Below are 21,391 nucleotides of genomic sequence, written 5' to 3' on the forward strand. Positions count from 1 at the left end.
ATAAACGTTTCCATTTCAAATAATAAAATGTAAAAAGAAAAAAGAAAGAAAAGAAAAAGGAAAAAAATGAATCAGTGATAAAAAAAAAGTGTATGAAAGGGAGAAGTAAAAGATAATACAAATGTGATTCACTGACAGAAAAAAAAAGTCCTAATGAAGGAAAGTTCGCGGACGTGAGACTGAAAGGAGAAAGACAAATGGAGAGAGACCGTAAAGCGAGACGGCCAATGATGCACCTGCTTTGTTTGCACAGGAAACACCTGTTCCCAGCCTTCCTGCCTGGCTGACTGACGACAGTTAATTTAGTGTAAAAAAAAATCTCCCACAGCTTGAAGGGCCAAACTGCCTCGAGCTTGCCTTGTTTTGAGAACAATACTGCAGGAAGTCTTACTTGCTAACTCTCGTGCCCTACTGTCCACATGACCTCTATTTTGTCTAGCAGCCAAGTACATGTATCAGATAACACACTCCTAACACTATCAGAGCCCCCGTGGACACACAGTTGTGAGATGTCTAAGTTAAATACATGGCATGTGTGACATTTTGGTCACATTAAAAATGTTCTAAACTCACCTGTACATTTAATCATGAAGTTCTGGGTTCATCCAAGGTCAATAATCTACAGCACTTGTGGAATAATGTTGATTACCAAATGGACTTCCTCTCACCCCTCTTTTTTTTAAGAAAAGAAAAGAAAAAATAGAAAGAAAATGGAAGTGAAGGAGACCATAAACGTTAAAATACTGTTTCGAAATCAATCAAGACGTAAACAATGTTAAAACCATAGCTGTGGTTAACACGGTTTTAGTGTAAAAAGAAATCTGTGTAAAGTTATATTCCATTGTAGACATCTTTTACTAACCTTTTCTGTGTAAAGTTATATCCCACAGGTTTTAATAGAAGAGTTAATTATAAGCTTAAACAATTTAAGCTTTGCATTTCTGCTCGTAAATCTTCCAAAAAAAAGCTCCCTTCACTTCCATTGTTAGTGCCTCATCAGTTTTGTATTATTATTAATATTATTATTATTCATTTTTATTAATTAATTAATCTATTTATTTTGTGTGACGCCATTTTTTGGACAGAAATGAAAACGAGTCTGTGAGGGACAGAAGTAAAGTTGTTGAGCTTACAAACCATCTTTTTGGTAAAAAGAAAACAAACAGTAAACAAAACCGTCATAAGACAGCTTTTAAAGTTTAAAGAGTTATTAAAATTGTGTGATCTGGCACCTTTATACAGTGTGTGTCCTTGTAAAGACTATAAGTCTATCCCTCACAGCCTTTACCTTCATGTAAAATTCAGTGTGGTGTCTAAACTGACTAGCCTACAGACAGACTGAATACATGTGGGATAAACGCTGAGTTCTGGACCCCGTGTGTTTACTGGCTGGCAAGAGGAATTTTTACGAGACATGAGGCCTACAGTACGCTACAGAGGCAAAGTTCAACAAGCTCTACCACACTCACGCTCACCCGCTCTCTTTCTTCTGTTCTTTCTCACAGTGTGTGAGTAATGATACTGCTGATTGAACCTCACTGTTTAATAAGCCTTCCTGAACATGTTGCTAACACCGTTGAGATCACGCACACATACACAGACGGGCACAGGGAACCAGATACACACGCGGCTTCTGTTAACCCGAGAGTGGAGGTCAATCCAGTTGATCCCTTGCATGCATGCCTCTCATACGAACACACTGCGTCCATGGCAACAAGATTCCTGCTCGCTGTTAGCTCTAATAAAACTGGTGCCATCTGTGTTACATATATACAGTATACTGGTTCACTGTACCACACTGATGAACCTCAACACACACACACACACATATATATATATATATATATATATATATATATATATATATATATATATATATATATATATATATATATATATATATATATATATATATATATATATATATACGTAATGTGTAAAATATACATCCAAACAATGACAGAATTGCAGGTGTGACCTCAATCTATCAAATCACCTTTAGGCTCAGTGGTAGAACATTGCGTTAGCAGCGCAAAAGGTTGTTCAAAGGTTGTTCTTCTAGTTGCTCAAATTAAAATGAACTTCAACCTTCCTGATTAAGCTTGATTAGGCTGAATAAGGGGTTAAACTAAAAAAAGAATGAAAACACCTGCCTTTCAGAGATGCTATTCCCAGAGGCAGACCTTGCCTTACTGTATAAGCAAGCAGGAACACATGGGCTAAGCCCCAGAAACTGTACAACTTTTAAGCAATTAAAATTAAATTTGTGTTTGTGTGTGTATAGCTCTTACTGAAATGTAAAAAACAATACTTGAATAGTGAATTTTAAAATTAATTTGAATATATTTAAACATATTAAATATTTGTTGATTTTTTTTAAATGTAAAAAAATACATTTTAATATAATACAGGATAGTAGAATATAATGCAACATTTACATTTGTTCACAGCTCTTAATCTAATTAGATTTTTGGCCCTTCGTATTAAAAAGTTTGGGCACCTCTGCTTTACAGCAATATTTATTGTTAAAAGTGCTATAAATATTTTTATACTGAATTATTATATTAGAATTATAATACTGAACTGAAAATGTGTATACATCTTGCATTACCAGAACTTTTCTTTACCCACTGCTTATTAAAGTAGAGAATTTGTTCTAATAGTTATTTTTTATATATATATATATATATATATATATATATATATATATATATATATATATAAAGCTGACAGTATAAAGCTGAAAACAACTTGTCTTTACTATTTATCACATAGTTTAAACGGGTCATAAATATAAAGAGCTGAACTATATAATATGTGAAAGTACAGAGCTCTGTTTCTATTTTAGGAAGCTGTTCCCTTGCAAGGGGATCATATTTAGGGGTGTTTGGGATCAAAATGTTTAAAAAAAAATAAAAACCTTACTAGAGTGATCTACATTTCATCTGTTAGCATCTGATGTATATTTCAAACTATGCCCTCAAATCTCAGTTTCAGTTTGACCCGCTACAGAGATACAGCCGTTACTAATAACGTCTGCCTTTCATTGTGCTTTTTCCCATTCAATCCATCATTTAATGCTTTTATTCTAATGGCAAGATCTTTTCATGATAGTCCCTTCTGTGTTAGCACTTAAGGAACCTGTTTTATTGGTGGGCATTTTCGCATGGGAGCACCGACTTCTTTCAGAACCCATTTGATGCTGTGTTGTAACCGGGGCACGTCTGGATGGCGTTATGGCACACATCTGACATTGCTGCTCTTTTCCTGCCTGGAACGCTGGGAACGGGAGCGCTTTTCCAAGTTTGGATTATGGATCAAAGTCAAAATCACGCGGAGGGAAGGAGAGTGAATCCCACCCCGGCCAGGTGGGGAATAAGCTGAGGTGAAAAGCAACACCCAGCGACAGTGGGGGAGAGGTTAGGAAGCATGGATCTCTTTGAAGTGCTGGTGCATGTCATGGTGAACTTGGTCTTGTTGGAGCTGAACTGTAACGGATTGATTTGCTTGGAGGTGGGGTGAGGGGGCGGGAAAGAGGCAGAGTTATTGGTGACCCCCACAAGTGTGTGTGTGAGAGAGTTGGCCATCTGTGGTAGGATATTACAAGTGTCTCACTTCACCTTTCTCCCCTATTGCCCTCTCGGCCCACCCAGAGACTCAGTTTCAATGAGGACCTACTCAGAAGAGCTCTTTACGTACAAGTTAACTTTTCTGTCCTGGCTCATAGGATGGTGGAGTGACGGGTTTTCTCTAGTGTTAATGTAGTATAATTAAAATACTATTATAGGTTTAATAAATATATTAGGTTCGTTTTTATTTTTTTTTCAGTTTAAAGTTTTAAAGTTTTTTAAAGTTTTTGTTAAAGTTTTAGTAATTTTATTATTTAATTTTATTTAATTGTATGCTTTTTTCATTTTGTTTAGTTTAATTCGTTTTATTTATTTTTTTATATCTATATAGTTCTCTCTCACTAATAGTAACTAGTTAGTTATACTTTTCAAGTGTCCACATTTTTAAGTGCAAAAATTTCTATTGTATTGACTGGATTTTGCATGCAAAATTTTGCAGAAAAATGTCAGGCACCTTAAAACTGAAGCTCTAAAACATAATCAACTCATGGTCATGTCATTTTTTTAATGACATTAAAAATCTGAAAGAATTAAACATCTCTAAACAATTTTTTTTTTATTTTTTTTTTACAAATTTACAGATGACCATGGATACGCAGACAGAAAAGGAGTCTGGTTGTTGAAGGCTCATGTCTCTAGATCATCAATGTCCAGATGTTTTGTGAGATGAGCTTCTGGAAGGTTCTGACACTGCAGATATATAAAAATCACCCGAACCTGTGATGAGAAACACAAAAACATAATATAATGTGAGAGGAGGCAGTGCCTCCTTGAGGCAATGACTGGCTCATTACTCTGTCAATGCAATAATACCCATCTTTCAAATTCTTTTCCTCACTTTGATTGGCTGATTAATCTGTGAATTTGTTAATGCTCACCTCTGATGTTTACAACTGGTCTACAAATCAAACTGGTATAAATAAATGACTTGCATGTGATCATCATGACAAAAATGTAAGTAACTAATTGACTGCAAAAAGGTGACTATTAAAAATAATATTCAAACAACTAGGACTGCACGATTAACCGAAATAAACTGAAATCAGGAAATAGTTTAGTGCATAGATTTAAGTGAATGTAAAGAGAAGTGATTATAACGATGAGCAAAATTAAAGCTTGATGGTTTAACATCTGAAAAAGAAGAAATTAAGACCGTCATAAATATTATCATTGTAAATGTACTAAATTGTCAATAATTTAATAATTATTCATATAAAACTTTTCTTAAATATTACATTTTTATTTTACAGTGGAATATTAAATTGTCAATAATTTAATAATTATTAATATATAACTTTTCTTAAATATAAAATTTTTATTTCAGTGGAATATTACAATAATAATATTTCTTGTTTTATTTATTATTTCTTTGTTTTGTTTTTTAGTAATAATAACAATAGTAATAAAACTGTCAAAATTTTACAAGTTAAATTTACATATATAATAAAAAAATGCATTTCCATTTTCCCCAAATTATGTAGCTTATGAAGAAATAGGTTTTTTTAAGAAAAAGATAAAATGAAGTCATATGAACATAAAAATATTGTATAATTTTATTCTCTTGTTGTTGTAAGAAGGCTAAATAGTCCATTATCCCAGAACAAATGGAACATGAACATACATTGGTTTAAACAAACAAACAAACAAAAACACACATTTCATAAGTCCACACCACTGAAGATACTCAAGTATCCATTCAGTGCAGAAAATTGTTGTTTCACTTCTTCTAAAACAAAACCCAGAACAGAATAAACTGCATGTGTGCCTAAGTGGCCAGGCTTCAAGGAAATGTTATAACTGAACTATTTATAACAGTACAGTACCACACTGGACACATCAAACATTTATTTTGTAAAAAAAAAAAAAAGAAAGAAACAACTCACCTGAACCTCCACTTCTTGCGAAATGTCGACACGAGCCACTGGAGGGCGCAAGAGGCTGGGGCCAAACACTGTGGCCAAATTACTCAGAGACATTTTATTCTCTTCCTTTCTCTCCGCAACACTGAGAAACACAAAAAGAAAGAACAGGTGTGGAAAAAGGGGAGGGGGGGGGGATAAAACAGAGAAACATATTTTTCTCAGTTACATCCATCAATGCCGAAAGCGATTCAGGTCAGTCTGGGGTGAAACTAAATCAGTGTTTTGACAGTTATGAGTTGAAGGATGTTGTGTACCGTCTCAGGTGATGTAAGAGGAAGAGGAGAGTGTTGCGGTTTACATCTGGTAGAGCCTGCAACAGAGTCAGCATGCTGTCGGCCCTGAGATATGGATCGGCAATGTCTGCCATAACCGGATAGAGAAAGAGACAAGTATTATCATTTTAAATGCTTCATCATCATCAGGTATACTGTTCTCACGTTGCATGTTTATGCACAGACCCATGCAACTGTGTGTTCAGGTGTGTGAAGGCCTCACCTAATGCATCTGCAAGGTCCCTGAATCGCTCAGAGGGAATAAGAGGTAAAGGAAGTTCTCTAAAGTACAGTTTCAGAGTGCCTGATACAGCATTCACATCTACAGTCCTCAGTTTACTCACAGCCTCACGGTAATCTACAGAGAGAGACACACTTCTGAGGCAAGTACACTTTTGAGATAAGTGCTGTGAGAATCTTTTGATAGTTTGACACACACACACACACACACACACACACACACACACACACACACACACACACACACACACACACACACACACACACACACACACACACACACACACTCACTAGTGTTGAATGCATGTTTTAGTGCTTGTATCTCAGAGCTGGCTCCTGAGATTCTGTAGATCCCTTCTTCTTTCAGACCCCTCCTCTCAATCTCCTCTACACAGGAACGGACAATGTGAGGGACCAGCACACTCTCTTGCCTGTAAACACACAAACATAGAAACAATTAAGCCTTTAAATGCTTCTTCCTGATCGGTTTTCATTTTCCTCTTCCTTTTTTGATGACAAAACACCTCTATTTCTACACATCTTAAAAAACAAGAATTACAAACGTGCACACCAGCACATTAAAATTATTATTTATTATTATTAGAAATGTAACACACAGTTTTAAAATATTAGGGTTAGTAGGATTTTTTAAAATAAATAAATACTAAGTATTCAAATGGAATTCATACTTTTTTATTGATTTATTTTTGGCATTTTTATGCATTTATTTAGATAAGACAGGATTCAGAAAGTGGACAGGAAGCAAAGTGGGAGAGGGGGGGTGGGATTGGGAAAGGTATTGAGTGGGAATCGAACTCGGGAAGCCCAAAGCACAACAACGCTACATGACGGCATGCTGCCAACGAGGCTATTGGGACCGACCATACATTTTCAGTTGTGGCGTAAGTGTTTACTTTTTGGAGCAACTGTATGAAACAACTAAATTTAAAGAATAATGAATAATTATCAACATATTATTGGCACTGACCATACATTTTTAATTGTGGCGTAAGTGTTGGCCACAGCCATATCACCCTGCAGCCCAAGACTGGTTACCCACTGAAGCTAAGCAGGGCTGAGCCTGGTCAATACCTGGATGGGAGACCTCCTGGGAAAACTAGGTTGCAATTGACTAGGAAGAGGTGTTAGGGAGGCCAGTAGGGTGTGGGTCATAATGCCCCAGTATAGAGACGGGGACACTATACTATCAAAAAACACCATCTTTCGGATGAGACGTTAAAAACTGAGGTCCTGACTCTCTGTGGTCATTAAAAATCCCATGGCACTTCTAGTAAAGAATAGGGATGTAACCCCGGTGTGCTGGCCAAATTGCCACCGCTGGCCCTTGTTAATCATGGCCTTTTAATAATCCCCATCCACTTAATTGGCTCTATGACTCTCTCTCCTCTTCACCTGTAGCTGGTGTGTGAGCGGACTGGTGTTGTTGTACTGTGGCTGCCTGAGCATCTTCCCGATGGATGCTGCACACTTGTGGTGGTTGAAGAGAGACCTCCCTCATATGATTGTAAACTGCTTTAGGTGTACAGCAATACACAATAAAGTGCTATATAAATGCTTCATTCATTCATTCATAATATTGCAACATCATTATAATCTTAACAAAATATAATTGCAACCTCTTAACAGTCAGTAGTAATTTTTGGATTGTGAACTCACATTGCCACTTGTCCGATCGGCACACAGAACACAGGTTCCTGTACTAGAGGGGTGGTGCTAGGAGGCTCGAGAGGGTGGGGCATGTACTTGATTGACAAGGTCACATCAACTTGGCCCAAAGAACAAGTGACTTTCTTCCACTTCTTTAACATGTTGTCAGTGTCCAGCTGTAAACACATACACATATGGCTTTTTAATGCTTGGCATTAATAACTAAACATACAAACTGATCTAAAACTGTTTACATTTGTGCAATTTAATCCAAATGTGGTTTAATCTTATGACTGTTTAATGTGAATCCAGTCAGTTATTTTAAAAATCATGTTTATTTTCACACAAATAATTACCGGTTTAAAATGAAGATGGAGAGGTGATGACAAGATGTTTATGTTTGGATAAACAACTCATTTAAAAGGAAACAAAATGAAGCAAAAAGTATATGAACTCACATTTAAAACCGCCCTGCCCACAATGTCATCCTGTGTGCCGTTCTCAGTCTGAGACACAAATACCAGTAACAGCTGCCGTGCTCCGTCCACTTGAAACACAAGCTCCTATACACACAATAACACATACTGATACATTCAAATTAATTCAGTATATTAAAAACAAGGCAAATCACAGAATGCATGATCTATGATTTTCTAAAAATTCATAATGGCTTTTACCCACTCACCTCATCCCATTGTGGTGTAACACAGAAGGCTGAAAGGCAGGTTTGTTTTCGTCTTTCGTAAAACTCAAAGCTGTCTACCTCCACACACACATATGCACCTGAAAGGTCAAATGAAATAAAGACAAGAAGCTTATTGGAAGATATTGTTCAATGCATACATACTACAGTATTTTAATTGAAACATAGATAGTATTTTATGTTTATAATTTTTTTTAATAAACATTTTGTGTTTAATTGTATTTTTGTGGTGTGTTCCTTTAGCAAAAGTTCCTGATGGAAGCATTAGGTGCTTCATATTTAGTGCAGAATGTATGTGATGAGTTTGTGGGTTTGATGTGTGACTCGGAAACTTTCATTCTTGTACAGACAACGTGTGTTTTGTCACTTACTGCTCGGGTTTTGCAGACCACACGCTGACTGAACCATCACATATAAGCTCCCACACATATGTGCACTTTCATCTGTGAAAGACACAATAGGAGAGAGAGTGTTCATTGTGCACAAGTGTGACTGAGATGATTGTGAGAGCACTATTTACTGAAAGAAAGATACAGAGGGGGCTTTACTGGACTGAACGCAGTGAACGGGAGGTTGTTGAGTCATTCTGAGTTTGATACAGGAACTGGTAACAGACAGCAGGTCTGGAGGAACCATCTCGATACCTGTGAAACACACACACACACAAATGCATGGGGTTATGATAATGCAATCAGTCATCAGGACAAAGTACACAGCTGGATGAAGATGCACTCACAGTTTCCACTCTGTTTCTCAATGGCTTCTTTCCACTCAGTCAGGTCATACAAAGAAAACAGTCGGATAGTGTGACTCTGTGGAAGGAAAAATCATTATTAACCAATAACCGGAGAGATGTGCAGTTTTAAAGGCTTCAAGAACTGCAAACATCTTATTTGCATATATCTATCAAGCCCATATCTTTAAACCACGATAAAAAAAAAAAAATTCCCAAAACATTCATACAGTGATTTATCTATGTTAATATTTTCTGGTTAAAAATGACAGTTACACAAATTTATATTATTTTGTTTTAATTTAATTAATATTTAATTGACTACTCATGTTTGCAACCTAATTTCTAATCAGAATTAGAACTGAATAGGCATTCTGAATATTCACATTTGTTTTGAAAGGGCTTGTAATGTAGTTATACTTTCTGTAGGTCTTTTGTTCACAAGACCTTGGTTCCTCTCAAGGCTTCTTCCTCATCTAACTAAACAACTTAGGGAGATATTTTACTTGCCACTGTAACCTTTAAATTCATTTCAACTAATTTGGGGCATTAAAGCTCATTCTGTTAACCGGTATGAACTGCTTTGGAACAATATATATTGTGAAAATTGCTTTAAAAGTGTTTTATATATATATATATATATATATATATATATATATATATATATATATATATATATATATATATATATATATATATATATATATATATATATATATATATGTATGTATGTATGTATGTATGTATAAAACTGAATAGAAAATGAATGCTTGTTGGATAGAAAGAACGTGCTCGTGTGTTCACGTGTGACACTGTTGTGGTTTTACCTTTCCACTGGTGCTATGTAGGTCTAAAGTAAAAGATGGCATGTTTGTTAGGAGCCAGATCTCACACTCTTCAAGTTTGCGCCTCAAGCGATCAACAGCACGAGAAACTGACACCTTGCTTCCTTTCTGTAAAAAACACAAACAAGCATTTTGGTATCTGAAAGGGGACTTATTACTGATTTATTTTTTGTTGTTGCTGATGCATTTTCTGAGTTTTTTTTTTTTTTTTGGAGATTTAGCTTACATCTAGGCTACTGAAATACTAGTTTAAGAACATGTAAATTGCCTTACCGTGTGTTGCTGGAGTGCTTGTTTGAGCTGGTACATTTTGGCTCTGGTTTTACTGATTTTCACTTGGTATTCTGATGAGGGCAGATGTTCAGCTGCCCAGTGCAGCTTCAGGCCAACCAATGGCAAGTACCAGCAAAACCTGTACTGTGCCTGCCTCCTTTATATGAAAACACATATAAGCCTATACAGTACATACACATCCATATCATGCTAATATGTTCAATAAATGAATACAAAAATAACTAAATAAAATACAAATTATGATGTATACTCTCTGAAATAAAGGTACAAAACTGTGGCCGTACCCCTTCAAAAGGTACTATTATATACACTCGCTACTATATATACTATTGTATACTGGTAAATAAGATACAAAGATGTACCTTTTAGCTTTTTTTGCCTCAGTGACAGGTTTTGACTTTTTTTTCTAAAAGTATATAAACTATATAACAGGGGACCTCAAATAGCAGACCTCCAACTGGACCACTATATCCTCTAATAATTTTATCTAGAGCAGAATGTGCTTTATTCCAGCTCGTTCTGCCCTGTGTGTGTTGCTTCTCATCTCCGCTAAAGTGGCACATTAAAAGCTGCAGATGACAGCGTTATTTTAACAACAGTAGCAGCAAAATATATACTTTCTCTAAAACACTGCAAAAAACAAGAATGCAGCCAATATAATTATTTTAAACTCTCATACGACTCCAACTAAACAAATAAACCAGGTTTGTGACAATCTACATTTATCATTAATTTCTTTGTAGAAAAATTATCAGACATTACTGCTTAGGCCCAATATTTTAATCTTCGATGATTATTTTGCCTTTTCCTTTTTGTTTTATTTTGTTTAGGTTATTTTCTTTTACAAAGTACTTCTGCTGCCCAGATGGAAATTTATAACTATCCCAAAGAAAGTACTGTCCGGACCTCTGCTTGGAAGGAAACATAGAGACCTGTGATTGGTGGAGACTCACCCTGCACTTGTCAGTCTGGCACATAGCAGCATGTCTGTGTACAGGAAGAGGTGTCTCAGGTTGTGCCCGTTCTCACTCACGTCTACCACAAACCCATCTCGCATCAGCTGACGTCTCTGTGGACGTGCACACATGTATTTATTATTATGAAGAACATCAAATATTATAGGGGTCATCAGATGCCCATTTTTCACAAGTTGATATGATTCTTTAGGGTCTTAATAAACAGTTTATAACATACTTTGGTTAAAATTTCTCAGTGGTAGTGTAAAAAAAAACACCCTTTTTACCTTGTCAAAATCAGCTCTGCAGAAATCAACCCATTTTTTGTATGTTGCTTTAAATGCTAATGAGCTCTGCTGACCCCGCCCCTCTCTTCTGCGGGGTAAGAGGGACTGTTTACTTTAGCAGAATGATTCAGGCACACATAAACACATTTAGGTAGATCGGGGGTGCGTTCCTTCACAAACAAGTGTAATCCACTGTGTTTTCAGCGGTTCAGATGTCGGAAGTAAATGATGACTGCTATGTTCATTATTACATCCAACAACAGAATACTTCAATCACTATGGAGCTATTCTTGTCTACATCTGCTCCGGCGGTGAAACAATGGCGGCCTGATGACAGCTCACTCAGGGCGGGTCTAAGGTAAGACGCCAGTCCAGTCTGTGCTGAAACCCTACTGTCAATCAAATCATAGTGGGAGGGGCCTGTCTGTGTAACATCACAAAGACAGCCATCTAAGATCGGCTCGATTTGAGAAAGGGGTAAAAATTTTAGTAGATTAAACAAAAAAAAAACACTAGGTGGATTTTTATCATTATAGGGTGGTTGTGTATACACACTGCCAACACACATTTATGTTCAAACAATATGTAAAAGTGAATTTAGCATCCGATGACCCCTTTAAAGTTTAATAATAAAGTTTAACAATAATCTGCATATAATGAACCATGACACGTGAGGTGGGGAGTACCTCTCCTCTGCTGAGTTTGACAGAACGTTTGCAATGCGACCGTTCATTGACCCCAGACAGAAAGCTGCTGGAGAGACGAAGCGCTTCCTGCAACGTGATGCTGTCAGGGTGATCGGGGGGCGTGTGCTTCCACAAGTCCTGAGGAGGACAGAGAAGAAGGTTAAATAAATCCATAGGCATGAATGAATATTTATAAATAAATGTAAGAGGTGATCTTAAACAGAATCTCACGTGCAACACAAGTGTGGTTTTCATCACTCTGTCTAACGGCTTATACAGGAGAGCTGTGGAGTCCAGTGTGTGAATTATTGAATGTTCGCAGTGTTTAAAAATTCATTCAAAACCATATAGGGAGGGAAGCAAAAAAGGAATTGTTTACCTTCAAAGGTGTACTTAGTTTTGACATTGTCTGACCCTCTGGAGGACATCATACTCTATAAAGATAACAAGAGACAAAGGTGTTTGTCTAGTTCCCCTCTAATAAAGATAAAGTTATCAAAAAGGGAAGAATATAAGACCTCTGCAAGCGTCCTGAAACGCTGGTCTGACTGCATACACTTCTGCACGATATCCACTGCATTCTCATAGTTGTCAATGAAGCCACGATACACTCCTAACTGGTTGACCTGCAAAATGACATCAAGCTATTATAAGATATACTAACAAATTAATATATATATATATATATATATATATATATATATATATATATATATATATATTATATATATATATATTATATATATATATATATATATATGTGCTATATTGAATTTTTTGTGAACATGAACATTTGAATGAACTGATGCAACATTGTGTCAATTGTTTCATATTACACCAAATATTAGGTCAAGAAGGAATAAGCCATATTTAATTATTATCACTGCTGTCTGCTGATGGTCAGTTTTATGGCATTACCAGCCACATGTTTGCATATAAAACAACTCACAAACTTATGAAACAGGTCTCCCACACATAAATTATGCTCCCTGTGGCAAAGCTGCGTCACTGGGTCCTCCTCCCTCTCCAGGCCTTGTTGTGACCCTGGGTCCATCACTTCATCAGGTTGCAGTTTGGCCCGAAGGCTTGTGTAAAAGGCCTTGTGGAGATCTCTGAGCTCAGGGATTTGATAAAACACAGTCTGAACCTGCTCAGTGGACAACACAGGTTGAGAGGTTCCCGCTGCTGCCTTCAAAGCTTTCATAGGCTGCAGAGAAGGAGACGTTATAGAGGGAAAATGAACAAATGTCAAAGAATGAAAGTAAGATTGGGAACTGAAATTAAACTCAGGTTGAAAATAGCTGATGTAACTGAAAAACAAGCACATCACAGAATGAACACAAAGCATCTTTATGGGTAAATGCCGGACACAATTCCTGTGAGGAAGTGGTTGAGAAACATGACACTTTTCATGCATGCTGTACTTCAACATTATGTTGCATGTCATTCTGGACTTTTTGGAAACTCTCTAGTTTAATGATAACCACTAATGGGCTGACTAGAAAGGGAAGCAATACTTCACTAAGAGAAACAGAAGTTGACCTACAGGAAGTGGCAGATGCCAAGAAGGTTTGATTTAATAACGCGTCTCAGAAACTGGAAGAGAATCATTTTGTATGGACCAGAAAAACAGGTGTTTGCAAACCAAGTATTCAATTGCAACCAACGCCATAAATGGCATCGTAGTGAAGCTTTTTGTTTTTTAATAAAGGAAGCAGTTTATATGCAGGCTCAGTCATAAGATTTATCTTTCACTGATATCTTTTGTTTAACCACAGTGGTTTTTACTTCATAACTCGCAGTTTAGAAAGTCTGCAAAGCAAGAGCCTACTGATACCGTGTGGAAGAAGTGCTTAGGTCAAGAAATAATATTAATAAATGTCTGCTGAGAAAGTCCTGTTTGAGAGTCATATTACCGTGAGAAGCGTCTCAAGCTCTGTCAGGTAGATCTCCTCACTGATCAGAACCCCTTTCAGAACCACTGTTCTCTTCTGAAGCAGGTCTTCTGGGCTCTCGGTTGTCTGGAAAAACATTACAACATTGTCTGAATATAACTGAATGGTGATCATGCTGAAGATTCACACCACACAAATAATAGCAACTAACTAGGAGATAACGTCTAGTTATCGACAGTAAGAGCATAACGGCAAGAACTCACTGATAGATCATTCAGATCAGATTTGTATTAAATATTCATTTTATGTAAACATTCTGTGCATTGCAGTCTTACTAGAGTGGAAGGCAAACATGGCTCAGTTTGCAAAGGGCTGTGAGAAACCCACTCTGTCTCCTCAGTGAACACATCCTGTAGTAAGTCAGAATCCATAATCTCATCTTCAGTCACTGTCAGAAAAACATAACACAATATATAGCGCTACATATGAGAGTATTAGTAGATGACCAATGGCAGTTCAAAACTAATGACTGGTTATTAGTTTTTAAATTAATTCCTATGTTGAAGTAAACAAACCAGACAAATATTTTAAGAAAATTTGAATTTGGGTTGAACAGTCTCACCGGGTGTGATGCCATAGGACTTTAGATAGTCCACTGCTTCTGTGTAGAGCTCCATCAGCAGCAGCAGAGAGCTGTCCAGAGTCACGGCGAGCAGCTCTACAGCTGTGAAGTGTCTGTGAAGTGAATCCTCTCGCTTTCACACGGACCGCTGTTTGTGGTAAGCTCACGTTCTTCCTGCTTCTCAGACAGTGCAATAAGTTATAGGCGGGGGAAGTAAGATGTTCATTAAAAAAATACAAATACTCACATTTACAATGACAGTTAAGACAGGAAGAAGTAATGTCTGCTCACCTGCTTTAAAAAAGGGAACAATGGTATTCTAATACCCTAAAACTGTTATTTATTCATTTTACAGCAATCACAATCTAAATATATTATAAACAAACATAATTGAAATATATTTATTAGACAAAGAGGCAGTTTATATATACACTACAGTTCAAAGGTTTGGGGTCGGTAAGTTTATATATATAGCATTACGTGTGTGTACGTGTGTATGTGTGTGTGTGTGTGTGTGTGTGTGTGTTTGTATATATATACATGTGTGTGTGTGTGTGTGTGCGTATATATATATATATATATATATATATATATATATATATATATATATATATATATATATACACACACACACACACACACACACACACACACACACACACACACACATACATGGCAAGGCTAATTTTCAGCATAATTACTCCAGTCTTCAGTGTCACATGATCCTTCAGAAAAAACTCTTTGGTTGAACGTTGTAGCACTGTAAGGGTTTGTTGTAACAGCTTCTCCTCAGCTGTGTTTCTCAGGAAAGTCCTGGAGGGGGCGCTGACATCCCACTCAGGTCTGAAACTCCCGCAGCATAAAGTTTTTTAAAAATTGTTTGCCTTGCACACATTGGCACTAAAATAGCTACTAATAAATAAATATAGTACCATTTCAAAGATGTTTTAAAATAATAAGTCATTATTATAAGTCATTATTCTAGTACACACAGGTTTTCAGTTCATAGAGGAAGCGCTGATGTTTTTACAGCTGTAGGCTATCTACTGGGCCTGCAGCAATAGTATAAGGTCATTATTGTAGTATGATATTCTGCACATGTTGCAGAGAATATGAACATGAGCCTACAGTGATAATACAGAATACTACAAAACATCACAGAAAAAAAGTCCTGACTTGTGGTGTATGGAATACTGTTTCTGGGCCCAAGCCTCTACTCGATGTCAACTGAGAATACTATCGTATATATATAAGCTAAGCTTAAGTCTCCGGGCTTATAGCATAGTGTCCTGTATTGCCAAATGAGATTTCAGTATAGATATGGAGGTTAGGATAATGATTTTTATCAGCAGTGAGCATATTATCACTATTTGTTGTTTGCTTTTTGGGATCAGTTTTCGACCCAGGAATGGTGATGCTTAAGACACTGTACTTCCTCAAACTATTGGCCTTGCAGTATCAGTCTTGCAATCAAATTGATCTGACTTTAAGTACCTGTTTTAACTAAAGCATATAAGTAATAAAGATGAAAATTCATTTATAGTTCATTCACTCACGTTGTTCCAAATCTGTGCGGTTTCCTTTCTTTCTGTGGAACACAAGTTATTTTAAAGAATGTTGGTAACCAAACATTTTTGGTTTCCATTGTTTTCAATTGTATGGACCAAAAACATTTAAAACAAAATGACAGAATTAAAAAAGGGGCCATGTGACAATAAGTAATTAATAATTAATAAGATAAAATTATAATAAAAAAGGAAATAATTTACTCAAACAACAAAAGTGTGGCCTTTCAGTGTAAGATCCAAAAGGCTCCAGTATTTAACTCACATTATTTGCATTCTTAATGGTTGATATGTTATTTTTATGTCACACGGAAAAGACCCACACTAAACTATGATGCAGTGTTTCCTCTATTTATTTGCAATTCAAAGAGGGCACTGGGGAATGTACCAACTGATGCTTGATGCTCACCTGATTCTAGCTGTGGTGTGTAGTTTGTCCCAAAAGTAATTGAATGTCTTTGTATATGGAATATTAATTTGATTTTCATACTCTCCCACATGATGTCAGATAGGATCAAATTCAAAACAGAGTTCCTAACATCATATAACCACAGGGACTGGCTGGTTTTCTTGCATCCTTTTCAAATGAAGGATGCTGCCTATTTTCATTTCCATTTAACAGTGGAGCGGCTTCCTAAGTACTGAAACCACCAAATTCAATAATATTCTGTAAGTTACATCTAATAGGCATAAGGAAAAAAGGACAAAGGAAAATGCATGGAGAATTCTGAGGGAAGGGATTGATGACTATGCTTGGTTTTTGCAGGAATGGAGAGGGAGAGCAATAATGTGCAATTAAAAATGAAGCTGGGGGGAATAATACAGCAGGACAATACAGAGATTTGAATGATGGCATAATGATGAGAATAATGATGGAGAAATAAATGATGAGAGTTGATAGAGGAAACGTTAAGTTAATTTTTGAGTAAGATATTTTAAGTCTCTCAAGTTATTAACATTATTTCCTCATTTTGTTTTTCTTTTTAAATCTATTGACTTTTATTTTAATTTTCGTGTTAACACTAATATTTTTCTATGAACTGCATCTTATGCATGAAAAGTGCTAGAGTTGTATGTATGTGTGTATTTATAATATTTTTCTATTTTATGTTTTGATCTGTGGAGCACTTTAAAATGCATGTGAATGTCTTTATTTATTTATTTAAAGACTAGTACAACTCTCTGGACACATGAATATCCAAAACTAGCATGAAAGTGCCCAAACATGCCTTATACCGGTCAATATACTGATCAAGAGGGTTTTATTTGTCATTTTCACCATCTAAACAAACACATCTTATATACTTTTGGTGCTTATACTTGTAATTTTGCCATTCTGGTACCCTAAGGAGACCCTAAGAATGCTTTTATTCTGCCTTGTCTGTGTGACCTCTCACACATATATACTTCAAAAACACACCTCTTCTCACAAGTCCACAAACCACCCCCTCCACCATTACCAACAGCCTCAGCCACGTGTACTTTGCTGCTAGGCCTGCGATGAGCACCTGCACATCCGGCACACTGTGCCTGCTTTGAACACCACCAGTGCACCATTCAACTATTAGATTCTTTAGCGTTTTATCTGAATAAATCATTAAAATACTTCAAAATATTCTGTCTGTGACAAAACTTCTACTTGCATATAGTTTCTGTACAGCTTATGGAGTCCATGCCATATATATATGTAATTTTTTTTTTCAAAAGCTGATCACTTCATTTTGCTGTACATGACTGTACATGATAAATCTCAAGTCTCAAGCAAGTCACAATTACTACGTGTAATTTACATAAGATTTCATTGTTTCATTGTTGCAATTTTTATGGGAGACCTACGCTGACAAATGAAGGAGAACGAAATTTTTACAAGATGTTATGACATGAATACCTAACCACAAACAGGATCAGCCAAGTCTCTGAGGCAGCCAGCCAACATAGTATTCGTTGACATACCTGGAATAATACACCAATCAGGCTAGAATGATTTTATGTAAAATGAGTGTTCACGCACAATTGAACTTGTTATCAGTTACTCACCTTCATGTCGATAACAGCCTGTGTGATTTTGAGGATATTTTGAAAAAAGTCTGAAAAAGTTTTTTTTCTATTTTGTTATGCCGAAAAAAATAAGGTCATACAGGTTTGAAATGATATGAGGGTGAGAAAGTAATACAGGTTTGAAATGACATGAGTTTGAGCAGATGCCAGCTTTTTCATTTTTGTGTAAACTATCCCTTTAAATGAAAGTAACACTGGTAGTAATTTGAATTTAACCTATGGACAATAACTGTACTAGATAGTGGATTCAGTTGCTGAATGTGTTTTAGAAGTAAAATTTCTCTGCTTGTTTCTCTCGTTTCATCTGTTTTTCCCAGGCTTGAAAGGCTGCTTGTTTTCTGTAAAACAAGCCCATTTCCTGCCTATCCTCCTGTTTTTCTCTCCCAGGCGGCGGAGGAGAGCTTGCGTAAGAAGCTGTGGGAGTGACAGTTAATGATTGTTCAGTTCCTGAGAATAATGGATGGTCTGATGGCACGTCCCCAAACGAAAAAGAGAAAAGAAACACACAAGAGAGTCACAAACAGTAGTCCATTAGAAGCCTGCGAACATCAACCATGCAAGCACGTGTGTATAGAGGTTAAATCTGATGCACAGTGATGGTGCTGTGCCAGTGCTAATCTGAAAAGTAGTCAGAAAAATATAAATTCTAGGTCAAATAGAAGAAAGATATATGAATACAGTGTCTTGAGTTACAGCAACTTCTCCCACGCACTGCCTCAAGGTCAGCTAACAGATAGGACGCTGTCCAGCAATTCAGAGTGCAGAAGAATAACTTCTGTTTCACATGAAATGAAACCATTTCCTGTATAAGTGGTTTAACTGTTCAAACTGCTTAAAGGATTAAATGTAGGAAAGTGAATGTACTTAGTTAGCCTCTGCCAGTTTGTAAAAGCCATTTTTGTAATTTATGATGAATTGAGCATATACTGCGCCATTTTAGATCTTTAGATTTCCTTGTTTTGTTCAGGGTGCAGAATGCAGTCTCAGTGTTGTAGTGTTTAATCTTTTCCAAGTAACCCAATCGGGTCTTTGAAAGCAGGATCCCACCCTCCCTGCAAATTACTCTCCAAAGCCACACCTCCTCCAAAACACATGAATGCGTGCAGGCAGAACAGAGGCTAACCAGACACACGATGAGGGCTGAATGCAATGCTGTCAGATTACCTCATGTCTCATACACTGGTGAGAAAAGAATACTGTACGAAGCGCACAATATTACAATAATAATACTGTCTATTCTCGCTTAACAGCGTAAATATTCAGAATTCTCAATATTCTCCACAACAATGTTATGGAACGTGCTGCTGAGTTTTTTTTTTAATTGTGGTGCTTCTAATTAAGTGAGAAAAATCAGTTGCAAATGTTCTAGAAAATACACCTACTCTGCACCAATAAAATATGCAGCACTTTATGTTTTATTACCAAATAATTTGTAATATCTAATCATTTAACTTACACTTTAAGTTTACATTGATATTGCATAATCTTGGGGCATGTGAGTTCCTGAACATGAGGGAAGATGGAATAAGCTTAGTTTCTGCACAATGAAGAGGTATTAGAGATTTAAAGTCTGTTCATACCAATAACAATAACTTTAAAAGATTACTGAATAAACTTTGTTAAACTTTGAGGGTAGCTCAAGAAAACCTAGCCTGAAAGTGTGAAGCAAGCTTGAAAATTTAGATACGCAGATTAGATAGCTAGATGTTGCTAGCATTTTGCTAACATGATAATAGTACATTTCTAGCATGATTTTGCATGTTGTTAGCAAGATTAACATGTTTTAACATGATTAGCAAATTGCAAGCATGTTTATAGAATGATTAGCATGATGCTATCATGTTTCTAGCATGTTTCTAATATAATTAGGGTACAATGTTGTTCATGTGTTTCTAACATGATTAGCATGTTATTACCATATTTCTAGCATGATTAGCATGTTTCTTGCATATTTTAAGGATGATCAGGATGTTGTTAGCATATTTCTAGCATGATTAGCATATTGTTAGCATGTTTCTAGCATGATTGGCATTTTTCTAACATGTTTCTAGCATGATTATCATCTTGTTAACATTTAAATATATTGTTAGCATGATTTAACATGTTGCCTGACCTAAGTTTAGAGGTTTTAGTTGAAAGCTCCAGGAGGAGGAGATTCAGTCCAAATTTAGTCTCAGAAAAAGTCCATTTATTAATAGCTATAACAATAACCATGTTAGCGTCCACACTGACAAAAAAGGTCTGTGAATTCTAACCATGTGCTGCAATTTTGCCATCTGCTGCTTTAAACAATCAACCCTTTAAAGCACGAAGAGTTCTGATTGGCTGTAAAAAAAAATTTTTTTATTTTTTTATTTTTTGCTAGCTTAAAAAAGATCACTCTGAAAGTAATTCCATTGATATCAGTCCTCTGTGCCATTATGGTTACAGATTTTCACATTTAGAGATTTTACATTTTTTGTTACAATAATTGTTATTGTCCTTGTTGTGTACAGGCCTTCAGCAGTGGCGGAGCCAGGTGCCACCCCAAAATTTTATATGCTACTATTTTATCTTCTTTGTTTAATCATACTGAAAAGAGCATTTATTTTAGCCTCAGCTCAAGGAAACGGCACATCTGGTATTGTGCATCGTGCTTCATCTCATCCATTTCCAGCCTCTCACGTACATGCTCTCATGCCACACGTTAATTTTCTAACAGAGTGAAAAACATTGCAGAGCAAAGAGGACACCATTTTAGATCTTTAGATCTTTAGATTTCCTTGTTTTGTTCAGGGTGCAGAATGCAGTCTCAGTGTTGTAGTGTTTAATCTTTTCCAAGTAACCCAATCGGGTCTTTGACAGCAGGATCCCACCCTCCCTGCAAATCACTCTCTAAAGCCACACCTCCTCCAAAACACATGAATGTGTGCAGGCAGAACAGAGGCTAACCAGACACACGATGAGGGCTGAATGCAATGCTGTCAGATTACCTCATGTCTCATACACTGGTGAGAAAAGAATACTGTACGAAGCG

The 21,391-nt window shown here is 36.4% G+C and overlaps 1 protein-coding gene across 1 annotated transcript; it reads right to left on the reverse strand.

The window, feature by feature from the left end:
* Positions 1–4,114: 4,114 nt before the first annotated feature.
* Positions 4,115–14,931, reverse strand: si:dkey-33c9.6 (active breakpoint cluster region-related protein). The gene is made up of 22 exons (XM_042727039.1): positions 14,753–14,931; positions 14,466–14,578; positions 14,152–14,256; positions 13,185–13,442; positions 12,754–12,861; positions 12,615–12,669; positions 12,467–12,519; positions 12,236–12,373; positions 11,260–11,375; positions 10,286–10,442; positions 9,995–10,120; positions 9,171–9,246; positions 8,983–9,078; positions 8,806–8,877; positions 8,417–8,514; positions 8,190–8,294; positions 7,741–7,907; positions 6,355–6,494; positions 6,047–6,181; positions 5,806–5,911; positions 5,513–5,633; positions 4,115–4,346 (listed from the first exon to the last, which is right to left on the reverse strand). Exons 1-22 carry the CDS (start codon positions 14,805–14,807, stop codon positions 4,257–4,259), a joined length of 2,490 nt encoding a protein of 829 aa, XP_042582973.1. The 5' UTR covers positions 14,808–14,931; the 3' UTR covers positions 4,115–4,256.
* Positions 14,932–21,391: the final 6,460 nt, after the last annotated feature.

This window comes from Cyprinus carpio, chromosome B7, assembly GCF_018340385.1.
Source record: "Cyprinus carpio isolate SPL01 chromosome B7, ASM1834038v1, whole genome shotgun sequence".
In the NCBI taxonomy this organism is placed as follows: domain Eukaryota; kingdom Metazoa; phylum Chordata; class Actinopteri; order Cypriniformes; family Cyprinidae; genus Cyprinus; species Cyprinus carpio.